The sequence below is a fragment of the Dermacentor albipictus genome, chromosome 5 (assembly GCF_038994185.2).
Source record: "Dermacentor albipictus isolate Rhodes 1998 colony chromosome 5, USDA_Dalb.pri_finalv2, whole genome shotgun sequence".
Classification (NCBI taxonomy): Eukaryota; Metazoa; Arthropoda; class Arachnida; order Ixodida; family Ixodidae; genus Dermacentor; species Dermacentor albipictus.
In genome coordinates, this window is record NC_091825.1 from 93,525,521 (window position 1) to 93,545,540 (window position 20,020).

General features: G+C 45.3%; 1 protein-coding gene across 4 annotated transcripts in view; it reads right to left on the reverse strand.

Moving 5' to 3' along the window:
- Nucleotides 1-1,796: 1,796 nt before the first annotated feature.
- su(w[a]) (suppressor of white-apricot) overlaps nt 1,797-20,020 on the reverse strand; it is a 48,717-nt gene continuing 30,493 nt past the window's right edge. For all 4 annotated transcript variants that reach the window (XM_065425659.1, XM_065425658.1, XM_070538598.1 and 1 more), the window contains exons 8-13: nt 19,649-19,849; nt 18,525-18,911; nt 8,813-9,010; nt 4,925-5,129; nt 4,025-4,303; nt 1,797-2,287 (exon numbers count right to left, since the gene is read on the reverse strand). In XM_065425659.1, the coding sequence (XP_065281731.1) occupies nt 2,206-2,287; nt 4,025-4,303; nt 4,925-5,129; nt 8,813-9,010; nt 18,525-18,911; nt 19,649-19,849 (1,352 nt within the window). In that variant the 3' untranslated portion in view covers nt 1,797-2,205. The remainder of the gene's footprint in view (nt 2,288-4,024; nt 4,304-4,924; nt 5,130-8,812; nt 9,011-18,524; nt 18,912-19,648; nt 19,850-20,020) is intronic.

Below are 20,020 nucleotides of genomic sequence, written 5' to 3' on the forward strand. Positions count from 1 at the left end.
GATGTGAAATGTGCCCTTCACTGCACGATGCCAACAGTTTATGCTGTGTTGTGCACATTCAGATTGACGCTTTCAGTCTACACGCTATTAGCTTAACACCATCTGTTGTGCAAGCGCCCAAACAAATTATATTCAACAGAAAAATCGGGGTGCAAGTTATATGCCGATTTTGACTAAAGGCATGGCTTCACGGCAGCGTAAATTTCCCCTTGAGATGCAGTTTCAGGGCAGCCTGGGCTGCTCTGCCGTGAAACCACCTTTAGGCAAAGTTCTCTGCAATTAGCACTGCTGAAGAGGTGGAGAACAAAGTTGAAGGTATGACACGGATGAATCGTGCATGGAGACTATTTGCAAGGATTTGGGCTTTGTGTACAGTTATTTCTACGGGTTATACGCACACATTTCTTTTTCATGGTAGGGTGTTGTAAATGGAGGTGCGGCTTGCACACACAAAAATTACAAATAGTTAAACCACCACATAACGAAGTCGGTAAAATTGGCATTTTACTTCGTTATATCGAAATTTCGTTACATTTCAAATTACTTTTTATACAAATAAGTACAATGGTCGATAGATTTTTCTTACATGGAAGAGTCCGTGAATTTTTTCAAATTGTCGACAATGAAAAAAAGGCAAATATCAATGCCAAAAAAATTCATTTGAATTTGAGAGTCAGTGACATCTTATCGACGGTACAAAGCGAGGCCAGCCACACTTCCACTCCACCGCCGCGGCTTATGGTGTCACCGGCAGTGGGACGACGCCATCATGAGAAGCAACGGCTTCGTCTGCCTCTCGCTTCAAGGCGTATACGAAACTTGATGTTACGTAACCTCTGGAACAAGATGCACGAGAAAAGAGTGCATACGATGCCATCAAGCCATCTTGGCACGCCTTTTTTCCACACGTGGCAGGTTACCTTAGAAACAGGGCGCGCAGGCTGAGTACGTGCTCAGCAGCCTTGACAGCTATGGCTGCGCTGGAAAAGGAAATGCGCTGCCAATTCCCCCCCCCCTTCCTCCCCTCATGTGTGTTTTATTGCATTGCCATTAGCTCGCACCCCCTTGCCTTTTCCCTTTGCTAGCACGGGAAGACGGCGCTCATCAAGCCACCGTCCTTCTCGGCTAGCCCTGGCACCAAAGCATACAGTGTGCAGATATGCCGATACGATCTTATCGCACTTCGACTTTATATGGCACATGTCGCTGCTCCGATTCCTGTCGCTCGTGGTTGCGCACGAGATTTGAGATGCGTTTGCAAGCAGCCGCTTGTAAGTCAACCGTTTGGCTACCTGCGTTTAAGGAAGTTTCCATTTTTTGTCTCGGTATTTCTGCGTCCCAGCAGTGAAATTTTGTTATACTGAAATCGAGTATAAACACACTTCCTTACATTGAGGTTTTAAAAACATGGTGTTCTACGGACAAGAAGTTATAAAACGTTAAATACGTCATTATTTTCGGTATACTCAAGTTTGTTATAACGAGTTTTACTGCCTTCGTTCACTTCAAATATTGAAATTTGAGCCGAAGCAAATGCCAAAGTCTAGAATATTCGTACAAGCGTATTCAAGTGTTTGAATGAGGAAACTGGACTTCATGTAAAGCTAAAGCTTTCTTTTCAGCGTTTACTACTGCACCAGCCTATCACTTACATGGACATTAGTGTTCAGTAATTACTTTAAATTGTTATTCAGTACTTGGTTATCTCTTTTTGTGAAACTACTAGCACAATCAGTCACATGCCCTAATGTTTCTCACATTGTTGGGCAATAAGTTTGGTCAACAGTGACACAAAATTTCACAAACATACTTTATTGGCCAACGTTCATGATGCAGAAATTCAAAGAATCCACACACTAATAGTTCTTGGCCTTTATCATTAGCCAATCATGTTTGCTCCATTTTTAATCTAGAAGTGAGACATAACCCATATCAAAAGGCAGTTTTGGGTCCAATTACAATAAACTTAATATTTCAGAAGCACATAGGAAGGCCAGGACATTTACAAGACTACAGTTTTAACAGGCTTTGAACGTTACCAAGTAAATACTACAAGCCAGACTGCAGGGCCCCTTGATTCTCTTGCTCCCAATTGTCACCACACATGTTAAGCAAATGAAACAATGAACAATGCAAATACTAGCTAGCTTGCAAATGTATTATTTACAACCGTGGGACTAATGTACAAGATTTCTACAATATTTCCTACTTTCTTCTTACTGGACTTCTTGACCTTGATCTCCTAGCTTTGGATCTTCTCACTGGGGATGGGCTTTTACTATGTGACCTGGAAGCAGAATGATAATAAAATACCATTAGAAATTAGAACATATAAAAAGCAGTACAGGCAAGCCAAAATGGAACATGAGAAATTTTGTCCATAGACAATAAAGAAAGCTCAACTGTAGATAAGACAAAGACAACAGCAAGTTCTGTTTCATTTCATATAGCAGGCAACATTGTGAAACGTATGACATTCTGCCCTGCTTACGGCTGTGACAAAAAAAAGCAATAACATTTGGCTCACATATTAGAAGCAACCAATGTGAAAGCAATACTTAATCTTCCCGCAGTTCTCTAAAGCTACGCTGCAATTTATAATCTTAAGCATGGCTAAAGACAATTTAAAATGCAACAAATTTAATAAAATTATTGATCACAAGATATCAGTCGCATATACCAAATAAAGTAAGCGGCAGAATCCATGCTAAAGACAATTTAAAATGCAACAAATTTAATACAATTATTGATCACAAGATATCAGTCGCTATACCAAATAAAATAAGCGGCAGAATAATCAGCATGAACAAAATTTTTTCCATAACGTTCATACAACACCTGTCAGTGTAGCGCTTAAATTCACTGTTCTAGCAGGAACATTTTTTCAGCAAAAGATATCTGCAGGTAACTAGTTTTATGCCAGAGTAATAGTACCCCATTCCGACAAGCACATTCCATGTACCATGCAGTGAGTGTCACTTTAGTAACACAGTGACAATTGACAAGAATAATCACTCGGAACTGCCTGCCATGATCGGTGACATAAATGCCTTGGAAAAGTGAATGTAGAAAATGCACTGGAAAATCAAAATGCATCCAAGCCATTTAAGGTTTGCTCTAACCAGGTCAGGACAAAATGTCAGACATGCATGCAGCTGCAATAATGAAAGCTGCTGAAGGCCAATGTTGAAAGCATCAGACACATGTTTCTTTACAGAAAAAAAAAAGTAGTATTACTTGCGCAATAACATGAATGCCTTCTTTTTGTGCTACACTTTACTCTTGAAATTGCTGCTGTCAAGGCCACGCGCAAGTCACTGAAGTTTCCAGCATGACAGCTTGCAAATGACACCCCAATGCGAGGTAACACTCTTATAGTTTGACGCTAACGTGCCCGTGTGACACAAGTATAAACATCCATAAGCTTTTTCAGAAGAATGGGCACTGGTCTCAAAACCGTGCAACACAGTTGAAGTGGAATGACACCCCTCCCATAAAACAACTTTGCAGTTTTACCCGAAGGGCCAAGCATTGACAGCAACAGCAAGGAAGGACTAGCGCGCAATACATCTGGGAAGAGTCTGGAATGATAGCATGTGACTCAATTGCTTGTGCTAACTATAGCTGGCAGCACCTATCTCTGCAGAGTATGTGCCTCTCCCTCTTAAGACACGGCCGCTGCTTCCAGCCAATAGTGAGAGCAGCTGTTTTCACCTTCCCGCTCCTCCCCGCCACTCTGACCAATAGTGCCTGTTCATTCTTCATTCCACTCTTCCATGCTTCCACCAACCTTTCTTCTCACACTCCTCTGCGGCTGCACCACCATTTCCTGCCTTGAACCTCTTCACACTCTTCACTGCACCCTCAACAAATCATGATCAATGAGCTGATTTTACGTTTACGTTGCAAGCACCATTCTCAACCAAGAATCATGAAAAGTGGCTGACGTGGCCAAAAAGTCCATTGCTTAAAACCCAAACTAGTGGTCACGTGGTGGGGGCCATTACAAAGTGGCCAAGCTAACCTTTTAGATGCTCCTTGCCGTGGCGACCGGTGATGTTTGCGATGGTGTCTTTCCCGTGACTGCGACCGGGAGGCATCCCTGCCATGACGGTGGTGGCGGTGACGATGCCTGGTGGGGGATCGTGATCGATGGCGTGACTTGGACGACGATTTGTGCAACCTGTGCCGTGGAGAAATTCCCTCCGGTGAAGTGGCCCTGTCATTGCTCCGCTCCCGCGCAGTGTTAGTGGCAGGCGAAGCAGGAAGCGAGTCGGTCGGAGCTCGTGAAACATCCGCAAGCCTGCATGTCATAGATGAAGCATTTCTACATCCTTGATGTGTAAGGAATGCTACACTATGATTCATTAACAATGATGCCGCAGGATTGAAAATATTTTTATTGCTCCGCTAATTAGGTGTAAAGAACTTCTGAACAACTCCATAACAAAATGAAAAGCATGAATTTCGTTACAGTGCATTTACGTGTCTTGTCAGACAATTAAATTCTTGCTTTCAAAGAGATCTTCTTCAATTAGAAGATGCGGTGCCAAATGAAATGATGCACAGCAGAATTTCGATAATTTCACAGGGTTGTGCAAGATTCTAGCAGCCAAAGTCCACCAAGAATAACAAAGATTTTTCATTGTGGTAGCAGAAATCCCTTCATTCAAACTCATATGTGTCAATAAGTGTCTCATAAAATAGCTGAATGATTTTTTTCGGACACCACTCTGGCTTTGTCTCGCATTACGCGATGGTGACAGCATCATGTCGTCCAAATGGGAGCCTGCCCTGAGCAGCCCCGATCTTGAAGCACAACTATGTGCGGTCCGAAAGACCTTAATAACATTTTACCATACCATACCACAAACGTAGTTCTTTACATGCAGCTGACAAGCCCCTATTGACAGCGAAATCTGACCTGCTTGCGGGTTCCTTAGGCGTAGAAGTGCCACTGGAACCTTTGGAGCCATCGTGCTGATGTCTAGCTGACGTTGCCGAGGTAGAGCCCGCGGCACTGACACCTTGTGAGTCCTTGATCATGCTAAGAAATTTCGCAAGGCGTTTCTTGCGTTCCATCTGCAGCTGTCGAGCTGGGGAGAGCCGGTCCTTTGATGATGCACCCTCTGAAAATGAATTAATGAAGCAACATCCCTTACACGATGTTCCATTAAGGGGAACGGAAAGAAGCAAAACAACAAAAAAAATAGGAACAGCTCTGCAAGCATATGCAAATCTGACCAACTCGCACATTAAGAACAGTAAAGATACATTGAAACCTCGATAAAATAATCTTCAGGGAACTGCGGTAAACTGTTAATTATTCTGGAAGGTCGTTATATTGAAATCCCCAAAATCAACCATTCTGCCCATCAAACTATGCATGCATCAATTGTCAATGTACGGGCCATCCACAAAAGCCTCAGTGTTGGCTCTCGGTCCACGCTATGGCTGTTTTCCATAGGCTCCAATGCAACGCACTACCAATGCACCACATTGTGGCGTACGCAAAAGAAACGATGACACCTACAGAACCACAGACAAAGGAATGTCAGTGTCACCTCCAAAGCACAATGTTTTTTTTACCGACATCCCTTGCCGTGGAAGCGGCAACTGTCTCGCTCAAGGCGGACAAATTAACTAATCCAAAATGCAAGCACATGTAAACGACATCGTCCGGAAAGGGCAGGCCGCGTGGGATCCCCGCAACCATGGAGGCTACATTTCTACACGCATGTGATGGCCGCAGAAAGAACCACAAAAGAAAGAAGAGGCGCACTCAGACAGAAGGATGAAAGAAAGAAAAGACGGGCCTCCATTGCTAGGTAACACTTGTCATCGGGGTAGAGTAAGCGCTAGCAAAACCTGATATGTCAACTTCGCAACAGAAAAGTCAGATCAAGCAATTTTCTTTTCACGTGCCATGTGTCAGGTATTCTCAGGTTTCCTTTGCCACCGTCACGTGAGAACCATTGTGAAACTCCCCTATACAGCTTCATTGCAAGAAATTATGCAGACACCGAGAACTGTGGCAATCAATTATATGCAAAGCACTTTGCACGTAGCTGGCTATGTAGCATCGCTTGTTGTTTTGCAATGTGTTACCAGATGACAAAATGTGTCCAGGTAAAGTGAGTGATTGTGTGCTGACACGAGGGTGCATGTGACAACGGCAAGGTGATGGCATGAAAAAGACTACTTAACAGTGACAATGATGGCATGATGACTGACTTACCGTACTCAAGCAAAAAATCTTACAAACTGCTTCGTTGCGACCTGAGACGATCATGACGACAATGAAATGCCACACAGCATCTCGAAACGCTAACTGTCACCAGAAAGGACGGGAAAAACTGGCACACTCTTACTTTTATAAGCAACTTCTTGCTATGCGACATGGCACACAAGGACAGCAGTAATGCTGAGAATTATTCAAGCATTTTCTTTTTGCATTTGTGGCCTAATGAAAACTCTTGCATGTGCATGCTTATAGCTTTTCTAAGAAATTGTTGCTATGTGATGTGATGCACGTACTGTCTCAAAGTGCTAATTGGCACAAGAAAATTACGAGCGAGTCTGTGACCTAATGGGTACAGCTAACGAGGCATGGTGTGGGGGTTCGGACCCTTGGTTTGAATCCCACCACCAGGCGCATATTTCTTTTACATTGAAAAGAGCCCAAAACGAGGTGAGACGCGAACTAGCCTACCACAAGGTGCCTAGTATGAGGCAACGAATGCTTCCTATTAAAAATATTGTTTAAATAAAGACGGTGACACCAAAGACTTGCTAAGGAAAGTTCAGGTCTCTTGCACACAATGCTACGGATGAACAGTCACTGACCAATAATTCAGATTTGGTCGATTATGTGGAATGCGTTACGGCACTGCCACTTGCCCCACAGAAGTAACGTGTAAGGCCAGATGATATTTAGGACGCCTTACAGAATGCAGTTTGAGAATTAGGATTAGGTGTGCATGACTGCATACTAATTCAGTCCCTAAATCAAACAGAAAGAGCAATGTTTGAACATTTGTTTAGATACACTGCAGATGCCTCCTTAGAATTGAAAGTAGCGAACCCTAGTGACCAAGTCCAGACCTCTGGACAAGCCACGCCACTTTCTTGTAGAGGCTGCATTTATGTTTTGTCGCGCATGTTCCGCACCTCCAGCATCTTGTTTCTTTACATGTGAAGTAGCAGCATAGTCATGGGTGACTTTGTTTAGTTAAATTACAGATTTTTGTTGCCCAGTATCATCAAGCTGCTTGAAATGATGCCACGTCCACCCTCAACGTCTGCAACAAGGAGAGCAGAAATAAATCTAGGGAAGTGCCGGACACTGACTGTTGCAAAGACACATTAAATTATTTGGCTGTGAGAGTAAAAGCCAACCTGTGTTCAAGCTGCGAGTGATGGGGATTTGGTACAGGCATTGACTGTACTGTCGTCTGTCTGTAGCGACAGCAGGACAATGATTACATTACAGGCTGAACACACCACATGCAAGTATATGTGCGCAGGAACCGGTTGACAAGCTTCTTTTGGCCGCATATGGAGAAGTCACTTACTTTTAGGCAAATGTGTCCTTTCAGACTCCCGAGATTTCTAACCTTGATGTGGTCCCCATCAAATGTCAATGATCAGTCAGTGATTGTACACCTTTCAGCAAGAGCATGCAGACCAGGTGTTTTGCAAAAAACGAATTGCCTCGATGCCTCGGCATGCAACTTGAAATTGAACGCTGCAGTTCGAATGGCAAGTACCACAGTGCATTTGTCAGTTTCACGTTGCCAGTACAATCTGCCAGAGATCCATATTTTTTTGGTAAAACCTCTAATCTGCATATTTTTGATTACAGGTGTACAAGCTCTTACACATTAATCACCGCTTCGGATGTATGTTCACCAATAAAGCACACATGCTACGTCTCTTGGTGAAATCTCTCTGCTAGCTGTGATGTAGCATTGTGCCTAATTAACTTTGCAAATGATGGCTGTTGCCTCCGTGATTTTGGTGCACACAATTGTCTTTTTCCTTATTTTCTTGCATGATTACATGACACAAGAGGCTTCAGATATGATGACGAACAAGTGCAAAGCCAAAGTAAAATTTTGTATCATTACAGATCTCGGAGGCACATAAGACACACGAAAGGCTTTGTATAAGAGGACACAAACAAGTGCGAACCCCAAGCAATGCTTGCTGTAGCAAGTAAAATTTTGCGTAACTATAGATCTCAGAAGCATACATGACACACAAGGGCCACGATTTTATAGCGATGCCTTTTCCAGTGCTAATGCCTTTCGATGCTTTTCGCGTTCATGAGCGACGCCCCGTCCCGTGTGGAGCGTTGAATGCAGCCACTCACGAACGCGAGAAGGCATCGGGAAAAGGCATCGCTACAAAATCATGCCTAAGGCTTCAGACAAGATGCTTCATGAACCAATTGAAACAAGTACAACTTGCTATCATAAGTAAAACAAAAAAACTAAACAAAAACATTATGTGAGGCTCTAGGCATGTACAGTTTCTGATATAGCAATATTATGTCGATAAGTGTTCTCTGCATAGACCCATCTGAAGGTGGCGTTGCCATTTGGGGTTCTTTTTGTTCTTTTTTTTTACATCCTTTCTGGCGTGCAAAGCCTCCATCGATGGCAAAAACAGATATTATTCCATAATTATAATATACCAATATAGTCTTATACCTCTTTGCACCCCTATAAGCCTTTTTGCTTGCAAAAGTAAATCTGTTTTCTGTAAGGGTGTTAACATGTTTGCTACACGCAAGGAACACAATTCCTACCTGCATTCTTATCCCTGACAGCTTTCTCCACCACCTTCGCTGACTCCTCGGTGGGTGTAGTTGCAGTCGGTGCCGCTGGTGCAGCTGGGGCTGTAGCTTCAGCTGGCCCTTCCGAGTCCGATTCATCAGCATGAAGTGGCAACCGCTTCTTATCCTTTCCTTCCAAATCCTTAAGCTTCAGTGTAAAACTCACAGGACCTGGGAGCAACCATTGTAGGGCATAAGGACCTCCTGAAATGAGCCTTGAGCAACTTCTTTCTAAAGCACTGTTTCGTGGAAGAACACCAATAGCATACCGTATTTACTCGATTCTAATGCGCAACCGTTTGCAGTGACCTAAAAAAGGAAAGTCCTTTACAGTACCGTGCAACTCATTCTTTCATACAGAAATGTAACTTGCTGTCATTTGGAAAAGCGAGGATTTACTCCAAATGCACTAAAGTTATGATAAACTAAAAAGTCGCAGTTTTCCCCGAAAGGCAAAGCATAGATTTTGATAGCAAATCCGTAGACAGCTATAAGAAAAGTAAGGTTAGTAGTTTTATCGGCCGTATAAACTTGCAAACATTCGCTTACTTACTAAATTAACAAGCATGGTGCCATGCGCGCATAAACAAACATGAACATGTCTCACTCAATGACTGCAGCAACTTTTAGTCAAAAACACTGAAGTGATGAAGCGCAGCATCAGGAGCGAGCAAATTGACCTTTGTGCGGCCTCTTGCTTCAACGCGAACTAAACGAAGAGAACATGGTGCGGTGAACCTAGATGCGTAAACCTGTCGGCATCACAGACCACTTTCAAATAGGGGCCGTGCAGCTGCTGGAGTAGAACGCCTCTACTGTTTGTGCCAGTTCTGCACAAAAGTTTCAGGTACTCAGAATACCCGTGATGCGGCCAGACTTCCGTCCGTCTCCACATACGTGATCACTTCCCTATTAACTGCGGCATCGTGATGAACTCGGCGAGTCTTCGTCTTCATAGCCGGTACTTCCATGCTGATAGAGTAAACGCAGAAAATGGGAAGATGGACAGTGGACTAACCGGTCGATTAGCCATGGCCTACGGCAGCTAGGCTCGAAGAGTGTACCAGGCGGCCATTTTAAATAATGATGGTGATATGGTAATAGAGATATACTCAATTCTAACGTGCACACAATTTTTGGACCTGTCTAACAGAAAAAAAGTGCACATTAGATTCGAGTAAATAAGGTAAGCACTGTCAATGCCTGTGACAATGGATTCACGTACAACATACTTTTGTAAATAACACACCAATCTTCTCCCTTGGTCTGGTCTGCCTACATTATCAAAGTGACGAGTTCTGCTTTTAACAAAGGCAGCTATAACAGACTACTGGCTACAATGGACAAACCTTTCGATAAATTTTGTCTGGATGGTGTAAATATAACGCAACTATCTCTAGCAGCTTGCGGAAATGATCAAAAAGCTCTTTTTTTTTACGGAACGAATACACTAGCAACAAACTCTCTGCAACAGCTTGCCATGCAACACCCCGCCAGCGACGAGTTTTTGTGTCGACCACATGAGCGAACTACCGCCACTCAACGCTGCCAGCTTAGTGCCAAGCAAGCCCCGAGGGCCCTGTTAGGCCTAACCAGTTTCGAAGCGAAGCCGTAGCATATGGCACTTCTAAAACAACGGCTGATGATCGCAAAATGCACCATTTTGCGAAAGCTTTGCTTCTAATCGAATCAATTCACTCAAGAAGGAAGATAGGCTACTATTTGCAGTGTTCTGACTGTGAGGCACGTAATGCAGTTGAGCCGTCTCGCCAGCGGCGGCCAGACGTGTACTCCGATTTCACTTGCCTCGTACTGTGGCTCTTGTTAGTGCTACAGATATGACAGTGGCCGTCGCTTGTTCCGAATGAGAAAATTAAGACATCAGTTGATTCTACTGGCCACTGTTTTGTGTGAAAAACAAACTATAGCCAATGTATGTGTCATCAGCGGCAGCTACACACTCGGAACAGGTGGTTGGCCGTCTCCGCGCTATTGCGCTGGCCATTAATCTTGGCGTTATCCAGGTGTACAATAGAACCTCGTTGATACGATTCTATTCCATGCGATGTCACGGTACCAACGTTAGCGATCAATAACACAAAAAATGACCCAACCAGTCGCATTTCTTTCTTGTACCGGTTAACACATTCCCAGAATACACTACTTTTTGTTGCCAATGTTCAGTACATCACCAAACTGCAACCGTATGACAATTATTTCGGCCACTAGATCTCATGAAACAAGAAACGGTGCAACGCACGCACGATCGAGAGCAGTAGGTGCCCGCTACGAGAGTTTCCCTGCATGTGAAATGTGAAAATGACAGCGTGCACTTAGTTTCTTCTTCTGATACCAGCAAGTCACCTTGCAGATCCTTGCACCTCCCATTACTTACCCTATTGCAATAAGTATCTTCAGCTATCAGTTTCATTGTGCACGTGGCTTAGTGCTGTTGAAAGCATACTGCACCCATTTAACCCTTTCAGGGTCAATGACGTAAATATACGGTGCTACGAACGAATCCAAAATGGTTGGTGCCGACATTTGCGGCGCCGTCTGTATGTTTAGAAAGCGTGCCAATTTCCTAACTTTTTCTTTCCTGGCATGAGCTGCTACTATGTGGGAATATACGGAAGTTTTTTCTTGCGCCTCCCTTTCTCGGTTTTCACTCCATGGTTTGTTTGCTCTGGCATGTCTGTATACTACCGCTCGCATATTGGTGCGTGGGCGGGCAAGCGGCAGTTAGTTTGGGTTTTGTTCTACGGGCGGTTTCGGCTTCTTGCCCTCACAAAACTGACAGCTGTCTCGCTACTAACTCCTCAAAGGGCGACTGCCTGTTACTCGCTCGTTTAATGCTCACAGGGGTGCGCATACGAAGGATGCCGCCATGCATGCGTTTACTTTTCTTTTTTTTTTTTTGGAGGCTCGCGAAAACTAATTGGCTCTGGTTGGCGATAAGATGAAGATTAGTGGAAGTTTGTCACACATTATGCTTTTTGAACGGGCAAACAACCATACAGTTTTCATGAGTGCGCTCACTTACGCAGTTCAATTACGCTACGGACGTAAATATTAGGGCAAGAGCAGGAACATTTGAGACTTGCAAAATATTCGCGTGCGTGGATATTCTAGGCATGCATATATAACTAAGTGTATAATGATGCATCAAATTTTTAATTCTTCTAAGTTTATTCTTTTTTTTATTGTTGTTACTCATGAATAAACAGTACATATACACCAACACAAAATATCTTTTTCTCACTTTACGGTCACCCTAGAAAAACTAGAAAAAATTACGGTAATTTTTTTTCACGATAGGTCCCTCTGAAGAATTTAAATCTGCAATAAAAAAATTCGACCCTGGGTGGTCGCATATGGTGAAATAAATTGACCCCGAGAGGGTTAATAGGCAATCCCTTAAACGCACTGCCGTTCCTTGCTGCAGGCAGTGCGATGTGACCGTCATGTTTTGAACTGGCAGCATCATATTCCACTGTCGCTCACCTGCTCAAATTATTTTTTGGTTTCCCGCTGCCGTCTTAAAACACTACGCAATAGGAAAGTGACAGTGTGTGTGTCTGGTTGTTCAGGCCTCACCAGCTCCAGGCACATCGTAAGCGTGCTCAAGGCTAAAAAAATAACAATGCGCATCTCGTGTTGCTCGGGCCGCATCAGTTCGGCTAAAGCGTCTCATGCTGCAACGATTTGCACAATATTTCACACTACGTAGAAGCGAACTACGGCCGAGTCTCACAAATTCTTTAGCGACTTCAGATCGTACGTCTTCTTGGTTGGTACATTTTGTCTCCAAAATGCACAACCTAAGTTCTACTGTACATATGTGCTAGCACGAGAAAATGGCCATTTTTGAGCAACCAGCATCTGGAAAACGGCGGACAGGAAGACACCCTGCCGTGTCTTCCTATCCATCGTATCCAGCACACAAGTGTGGTAGTTAGTGTGCTTCTCAACAAGATGCGCCAATCAATGCGAGGAAAGAACAACGAGGGCGATGCACAGGAGGAGATGCGGAGCAAACAAACAAGGAAAGAAATAAAAGTGGCGGCGCCATGGCACCGGCACACAGGGGCTGCCCATGACATGAAGAAGCGTTTGCTCAATATCTTATCAGGGGTGCATCCTCCGCATTAAATGTGTGCACACTGTCGCTCTTTGGCGGCTTTGATTCTTCAGTTTCTGTGTGCCCGTCACAATACGCGTCCTCGTGAAGTGGATATAGCATGCATGCGACCTTGGCTCGCACGCGCAATCTTCTACGTGTATGAACGTATTGAGGACAAGCTTCCCCAATGGCATGCTGCCCAGCACCGCCAGTGGCTAAGCATGCCTCGTTGGAAGTAGTCCACCAAAGTTGCAGTTTGGTGCCAAGTCAGCAAAATGCATCGCAGAGCCATTGTGAAAGTGAGGGCACAGATGGCATGGGCAGCACTCGAATGGTGGCAACTTATTTCGTGGCCGCCATGTTTTCAACACCACGGATCGCCACACGTGGATCAGTCCAAGAAATCGAATGAGACACTGTACAGCATACGAAATTTCAGTCTCCGTTCTACAATAGTTCTGTGGAGTTGGTGGCGGTGCCGTGGGGAAATTTGAATAAACAACCGAGTCCGATAATTTAGTCAGCAACTTGCTTTCCTTTGTGTAGTTTTTTTTTATGTGTCGCTCTGTCTGCTTTATGTGAAGACCATGAGTTCTGGGACTTTAACCTTTCAATGTGCGTAAATTTAAATGTATGCAAACATCCCAGTAGCAAGCTTCAACTACCAGATACGCATGGTTGTTTGGTCTACACGCTTTGCACATGTACAGCGCATGCAAAATGTTGCTTTGGTTACGGTGTAGTGCAGCTAACAGTGCAGACATTCATGACTCCAGCAAATTAAAATATAAGCAGCCTAGGCTCTATCTGGATGCAGTCTCAATAGGCCGGGTCAAAAAATTTTAAAAAAGCAGTGAAGCATGGTTGTTATACAGTCGAAGCTCATTAATTTGAACATGCTTAATTCGAACTTCTGGTTTATTCGAACTGATGCTGTCATCCCATCAAAGTTATGCGTATGCCGATGGACAGAAACACCTGGTAATTTGAACTCGCAAGCATTTGCGACGGTTCATTCGAACACACCGCGCTCCGAGAATAATCTCAGCAGCGCGCCATATGATGAGGCAGCGCCTCCGACAAGCATTGCTCTTACTTCGCTTCGCCACAGAGGAAAAGCTTAGAAGAGACCCTTCAACATCGTGCGTGAAGAAAAAAAAGAATCATAGCAGAAATTTCACCCTCTCTCAAATGGCAAGGTCACCATTTCTGCGCTCCACTGCAATGCCCCAGCTGCAGTAGCACCAAAATATGCGGTACAGGAGGGATCGATCTTTCGCCAATTTTCGTGACAAGCAAGCCGCCAGAGGAGGAGACAAATCACAGTGGCCCCCACAGCGATGTATGCGCAGGAAACTAGTGTCATGCAGACCCGGCCAACTACTCTACAGTCGCCGACCGATTTTCCGGACTCCAAAAATTCGGACATGCCTGATTATTCGGTCAGCTTCGCGGCACCGCCATTCTCCCCATAGACCATAATGTATAACAACTGCCGAAAGTTTGGACACCTTGCAACCTCTCGCCTGATTTTTCGGACACTCCTTGAGCCAACTCAATCGAGGGCATCATGCACCGACTCTGACCGGCGCATAGTTCGACTTGCTGAATGCCATTTTTGTTTTGAACAGAGCCTCCTTGCTGCCCCACGAAGTGGCACTACTGGAAATCCCCGCTCATCATCATCATTTCTGCCTGGTTCGATAGAGTGGCTGTTCAGCAGTTCCGGTTTCAGCTTAGTAAGCCATGTCAAGACAATCCAGCGGCCGATTTGTTTCTATCGCGCACGACGCTGCGAGCAGGCCATGTTTTTCGTTTGTGCGACTGGTGTCAGCACGGTGGTGTTTGCTTTGTGTGCTGTGTCGAGGTTTCGGTGATCCGATGCGGCGTACGGAAACATCGCGTCAAGTGTCTAATGGCGCCGACAGTGCCCGCGCAGACTGCGCTGGGGAATGCCGGCAAGCGGGCGCCGGGAGGCCTAAGATTTGTCGCCTTCCGATGTGCTCCCTACTGACGCAGAAAATGTTCTGCCGAGACCTGCGCAATGGTTGCATTGCGATTCCGGACACCGTCTCATTTGACAGTTTCACAGGTGCTGACACTGCTGTACTGACATGCGCAGAACTCGACGACGGCGAGATCATTCGTCAGGTTTCTGCTGCACCGCCGGACGATGACTCCGTGTTGGAAGATGACACACCAAGTGCTACGCTGCAGTCGCATGCGGAGCTTGCATAAGCTGTGACTGTGCTTTCAGCCGCCTATAGTGACCGTACGACCCTCTCCGAGATTCAGGCTTATCTGATTGCGCGTAAACAGCACAGCTTGCAACGGCGCACTCACGATTTCTTCAAGCCTACTGCCGAGCCCGAATAAGTGCATGGAAATAAAGGATTTCATTTTTTTTTTTTCTTAATCTGCTTTTTTGGACACCTGTTCATTCGGACATTTCCGTAGTCTTCGTGAGGTCCGAATAAACGGTCGGCGACTGCATTTGTACTTGCGTCTGGTTCAGCCAGGCCACTTGTTTTGCACTATCATTTACTCGTGTCAGCTCTCGCTCGTGCTTGTTTTGGTTGGCTTGGTTTGGTCTCGTTCACGCTTGTTTCTTTACAATGGCAAGTCTAAACCAAGTTGTCCCGATGAAAATGTTGTTGGAGAGAGTGTGCCATATCCGATTCTGTACGACATGACAGACCCTGAATACAATAACACCAAGGCGACACCCAGTACCTCATTCTTCGTGTATTTTGATACGGCGATGCCGCAACAGAAGTGAGTGCACCAACGTGATTACAGTCAGTGGAAACGACTTCGTCATCTTGATAAGACATTACTCGCGTTAAGAACATAAACACAGCGCTGATCTGTCAGTCGACAAAGGAAAAATCATGCGAGCACACACAGGGAAGCAGCGGCGGAGGCCCACTCTAGCTTCGGCAACTCCACTCCTTCGGTGGCAGTCTTAGGTGGCAGAGGTAATTGGCGCTATCCATCTAGCTGGCAGGAAAGCAAACCCCCTTCCCTCCCTCCCTGCCTGCCTCGCAACTACACTCCAATCGCCCTCCCTCTCAACTCCCTCACTTTCGACGGACTCCACGCAGGGCCCCGCCAGCCCTGCCAGCCCGGCGCCAGCTTGCACCTCGAAGTTTCGTTTTCTGCCATTATTGGGAAGTGAGCGTTAGCCAGCATGGGCAGTTTCGTGGTCCTGGCTCACTGTGTGCTTGCGTGCCACGATATTTCACAACTCCCACCATTCATGCATCACGCTACGGTGCACGAATATTTAAAGAACAAAGTCCTTCTTTTAAGGGGGGACGCGGGTCTTGAAATCGCGAAAAATGGTCAAAAATGGCAATTTTCAAAAATTGCGTTTTTGAAGTCTTGAATGTCCCAACTATGCCTCTACAAAATATTATGGCTCAATTCCTACTCGAAGTATAAAAAAACGGCAATTTAGAAACGTCGGCGAGCCGAAATTGAACGCCAAGCGCGAAGGTTTGCCTCATTTTCAAGCTGCCGTAGCTCCGCGCGACGCGAACCGATCGGCGCCATCTTGGTCTCGTTTGAAAGCTGGTTTCCCGCTCTCCATTCTGGCGCCCCTCGGCACGCTGTAGACCCTCGTGCAGCGGAGCGATCGGCGCCCCAGGCATCCGTTCTCAAGCGCGAAATCGTCGCGAGACAGCCGCTGATTGGGTGAAACGGGCGCCTCCCCGAGGCGCAGCCCTCTGATTGGCCGCGACGCATGCTTCGCCTGCCGCGGCCCCGTTGTTCGACTCCTTCGCGTCGTCAGCTTTCCCCAGGGCGCGCGTCATTTTTCACATTCCTCTTTGTTTCCTAGTATTTTTCGTTCTGCCTTTTTCTTTATCGTTCTTGTAGATATTTTGGCTATTGAGTCGCTTCTTTTAACCACGAATTTCTTGCTTTTGCGTGCCTGGTGTCTTTGTTCCACGTGTCACGATGGCGCGAGACACGCGCGTGAAAGCAAGCACGCGAAAAGCGGTCAGCAAAAAAGAGGCGCGCATGAAATAAGAGCGCTACATCGTCGAGAACTACAGCTTCGGTGATGCCGCAAGCTGCTGTGCCATTGGTGGATGCGGCTGGACTGAGCTCGCCAACAACAGCTTCGCCGGTGGACGCGGCTGGACAGTGCCGATCGGTGTCAACTTAGGTGTTACCGCAAGTCTCTGCAGTGCCGGTGGATGCGCTTGGACTAAGCCCGTCGAAAATGCTAACTTTTGAGACGCTGCAAGTCGCTTTGGATTCCGTGTCGTCGGAAGCGGCCGAGCCGGCTGACCTAAGCCTAACGTCGACTTCGGCGTTTCCGCACGCCGCTTCGGTGCCGACGGACGCGGCTGAACCGAGCTCGCGTGCTCAACGCTTCGACACGGTGTTTTGCGCGGAGTGCGCAGGGCGTGAAAAGTACACAGACAACATTAAAACTTAATTGGCGAAGAAGTCCGCGACTTCCCGCAAGTTCGAGCTAATGAACGTCGGCACAGCAAGTGAAGATGACTTTCTGAGCTTTTTTTTTTTTTTTTGTCAAGTGCCAATGCAATACAGAGGTTTTCACAATCTTTACATCAACAGATTTCTTTGAGTTTGGTGTTATTGTGTTCAGTAATGACTGGGCTACATGCTAAAGCATTAAATTCTTCCATACGATAGGTAAACAAAAGTGGCAGAGTAAGCAAAACTTTGAATGCAATTTTCTCAGCTTTGCTTTTTCGATCAAATGCCTTTGCCTTACAGAACTTTTCATAATGTTTGCATCAACTGATTTTATTGAAATAGGTATCATTTTTTTCAGTAAAACCTCAACTACATCCTAAAGCTTTCCATTTTTCATTAAACCCAATAGACTAGCAATTAGGTCAGATGTAAGCTAATTACTCCCACATTGTTTTTTTTCTTCCTACTTTGTTATTCATTCATGACCTATATGATCACTTTTTAAAAATTTCTTTAGCTTTAGGATGTGCAGTGGGCCCTTGGAAATGACAGCTATTCTTTGAAACTAGTTTTTTTAATTAAGAAATTATCATAATGGCCCGTAAGAAAAGACCTATGTGGGATCAATAATTTTGCAATATCTTCATTTCAAGATGAGTTATATAAAATCTGAATGTATATTTGGGATCAGCATTCAAAGATATATCTGCATGCCAATTTTCAGGAAGATATGTTAAGAAATAAAAAAAAAGTTTTCAAGACCCTCATCCCCCCTTAATTAGAAGAAACTTTCGGGCCCCTTTGATCTCAAATTATCAAGATTCAACTTGATGTAACTGATCATTCGTTATATCTGGGATAATCATAAGTGGGTTTGACTGTATTACTTTCCATTTCCTTAAACTAAATGCTACTGAAATTTGATTCGAGCTCAACTTAAACGACTTGAAGACCTCTAAAAAAATGCTTTATTGGTTCACCGATTAGCTGATTCAACCGCACACTTGCAGGCTGCAATTAAGTTTGCACACATTGCTCGTAACATGAAAATTGAGGCAGGTGACATGGAAGGCAAAGAGGGCCATGCATTGTATTCACCAAACTGCTTGCCTTTGTTGTAAAGTCTGTCACCAGGAGTCACCAGCGCTGGCTGGGAATTTGTGTCGTTGCTGTCGATGTTCGAGAAGGGAGAGTCCGACCGGGACTCTGCCACGCTGCCCTCATCCCCGACGCTGAGCCCATTCTCCAACTTGGGGCCCACCACGTCATAGCGCTCCTCGATTGACTCCGTGGCGTCAGCAACAGATTCGGTCTCCTCCTCATCTTCAGCTGGCTTGGGCTTGTCCTCCGACTCAGCCTGAGTGGCACCTGGCTCCTGGGACTGTTGCTGCTCCTCTTGTTGCTGCTGAGCTCGCTCATTGAGGTACGTCTGCTTCTTGTGCAGATAGTACTGGTGGTACTCGTGGTCGGGCAGCAGGAACTCAAAGCGCTTGTCACCTAGAGAATAAGGACATGGCAATGCAGAGGCCGAGTTATCTCACTGAGATTACAAGTAGGAATGATAAGAGCAGCAGTTCTCAAACTTGGATTCGTGAAGTTAGCACTCGTGCACAAGCAAAGGGAGTGAAATACATAAACCTAGGCAAAAAAAAAAGAAACACACTGGAGGTATGCTACAATCACACAAAAATTGGTGCTGCTGGCCCTATACCCTCATAATAAAAGCGTGAAGAAGTCGAAAACTACTATTAATTTATGCAATTTCGTGTTTCCAGGTTTGCCTGTATTTTTAACAGCAGCTCGATTCAAGCTCCAAGGTATAGGTCTGGAACTCCTTCCTACCTCCAGTGCTGAACACTGGCTCTAGTGCTACTTTACAGCATATGCATACCACATTTACCTAGTTCTAATATGCGTCTTTTCTCCAAGACATGCGCTCCGAAAATTGGTTGCACTTAACAGACATAACGCAAAGACTCCAGAGCTGTCGTAGTGCTGGCAACAGCAGCCTCTACTGCCGGAGCCAATGTCAAAGGTAACGTCAAAGCCATCATCACAGCATGCCAATTAAACTGTATTTGCACTATTAACTTAACATCACCGCTCTGTGCTCGTTGCGAATGCATCATTTTGTGTATGCACTTACGAACTAGCTTATTTTAGTTTTACCTCCGCAGCTTACTAAATCCTATGATTTAGCCATCATACAAGAAGCAAGAAGGGAATACACACACCTTTGCTCTTGACGATGGTCTCGAAGTCCTCGCCGTTCTTGGCAACATACACAGCCATCTTGTCGATGATCGGTTGCACATCTGGGGGTGGTGGTATCGCATAGCCCGTGAGCACAGCTTGTGATGGCAGGAGAATGGGTTCCAGGCCTGGAGGTGGGGGCGGCACTGAACAGTCTTCAGGAGCTCCGTAACCTTCATAGCCTGCAGACAGTACAGAGGTGAGAATTTGGAGAGTCGGTTGGCCACATTAATTAACGGGGGCCCTGAAGCACTGTTTCTTGAAACGAGAGCATGCCTTCCAACCAGTGAACATCAAAATTTATTTTAAAAAAGACTAGTGGACAAAACAAAAAGTGGGAGAGGAGAAATAGC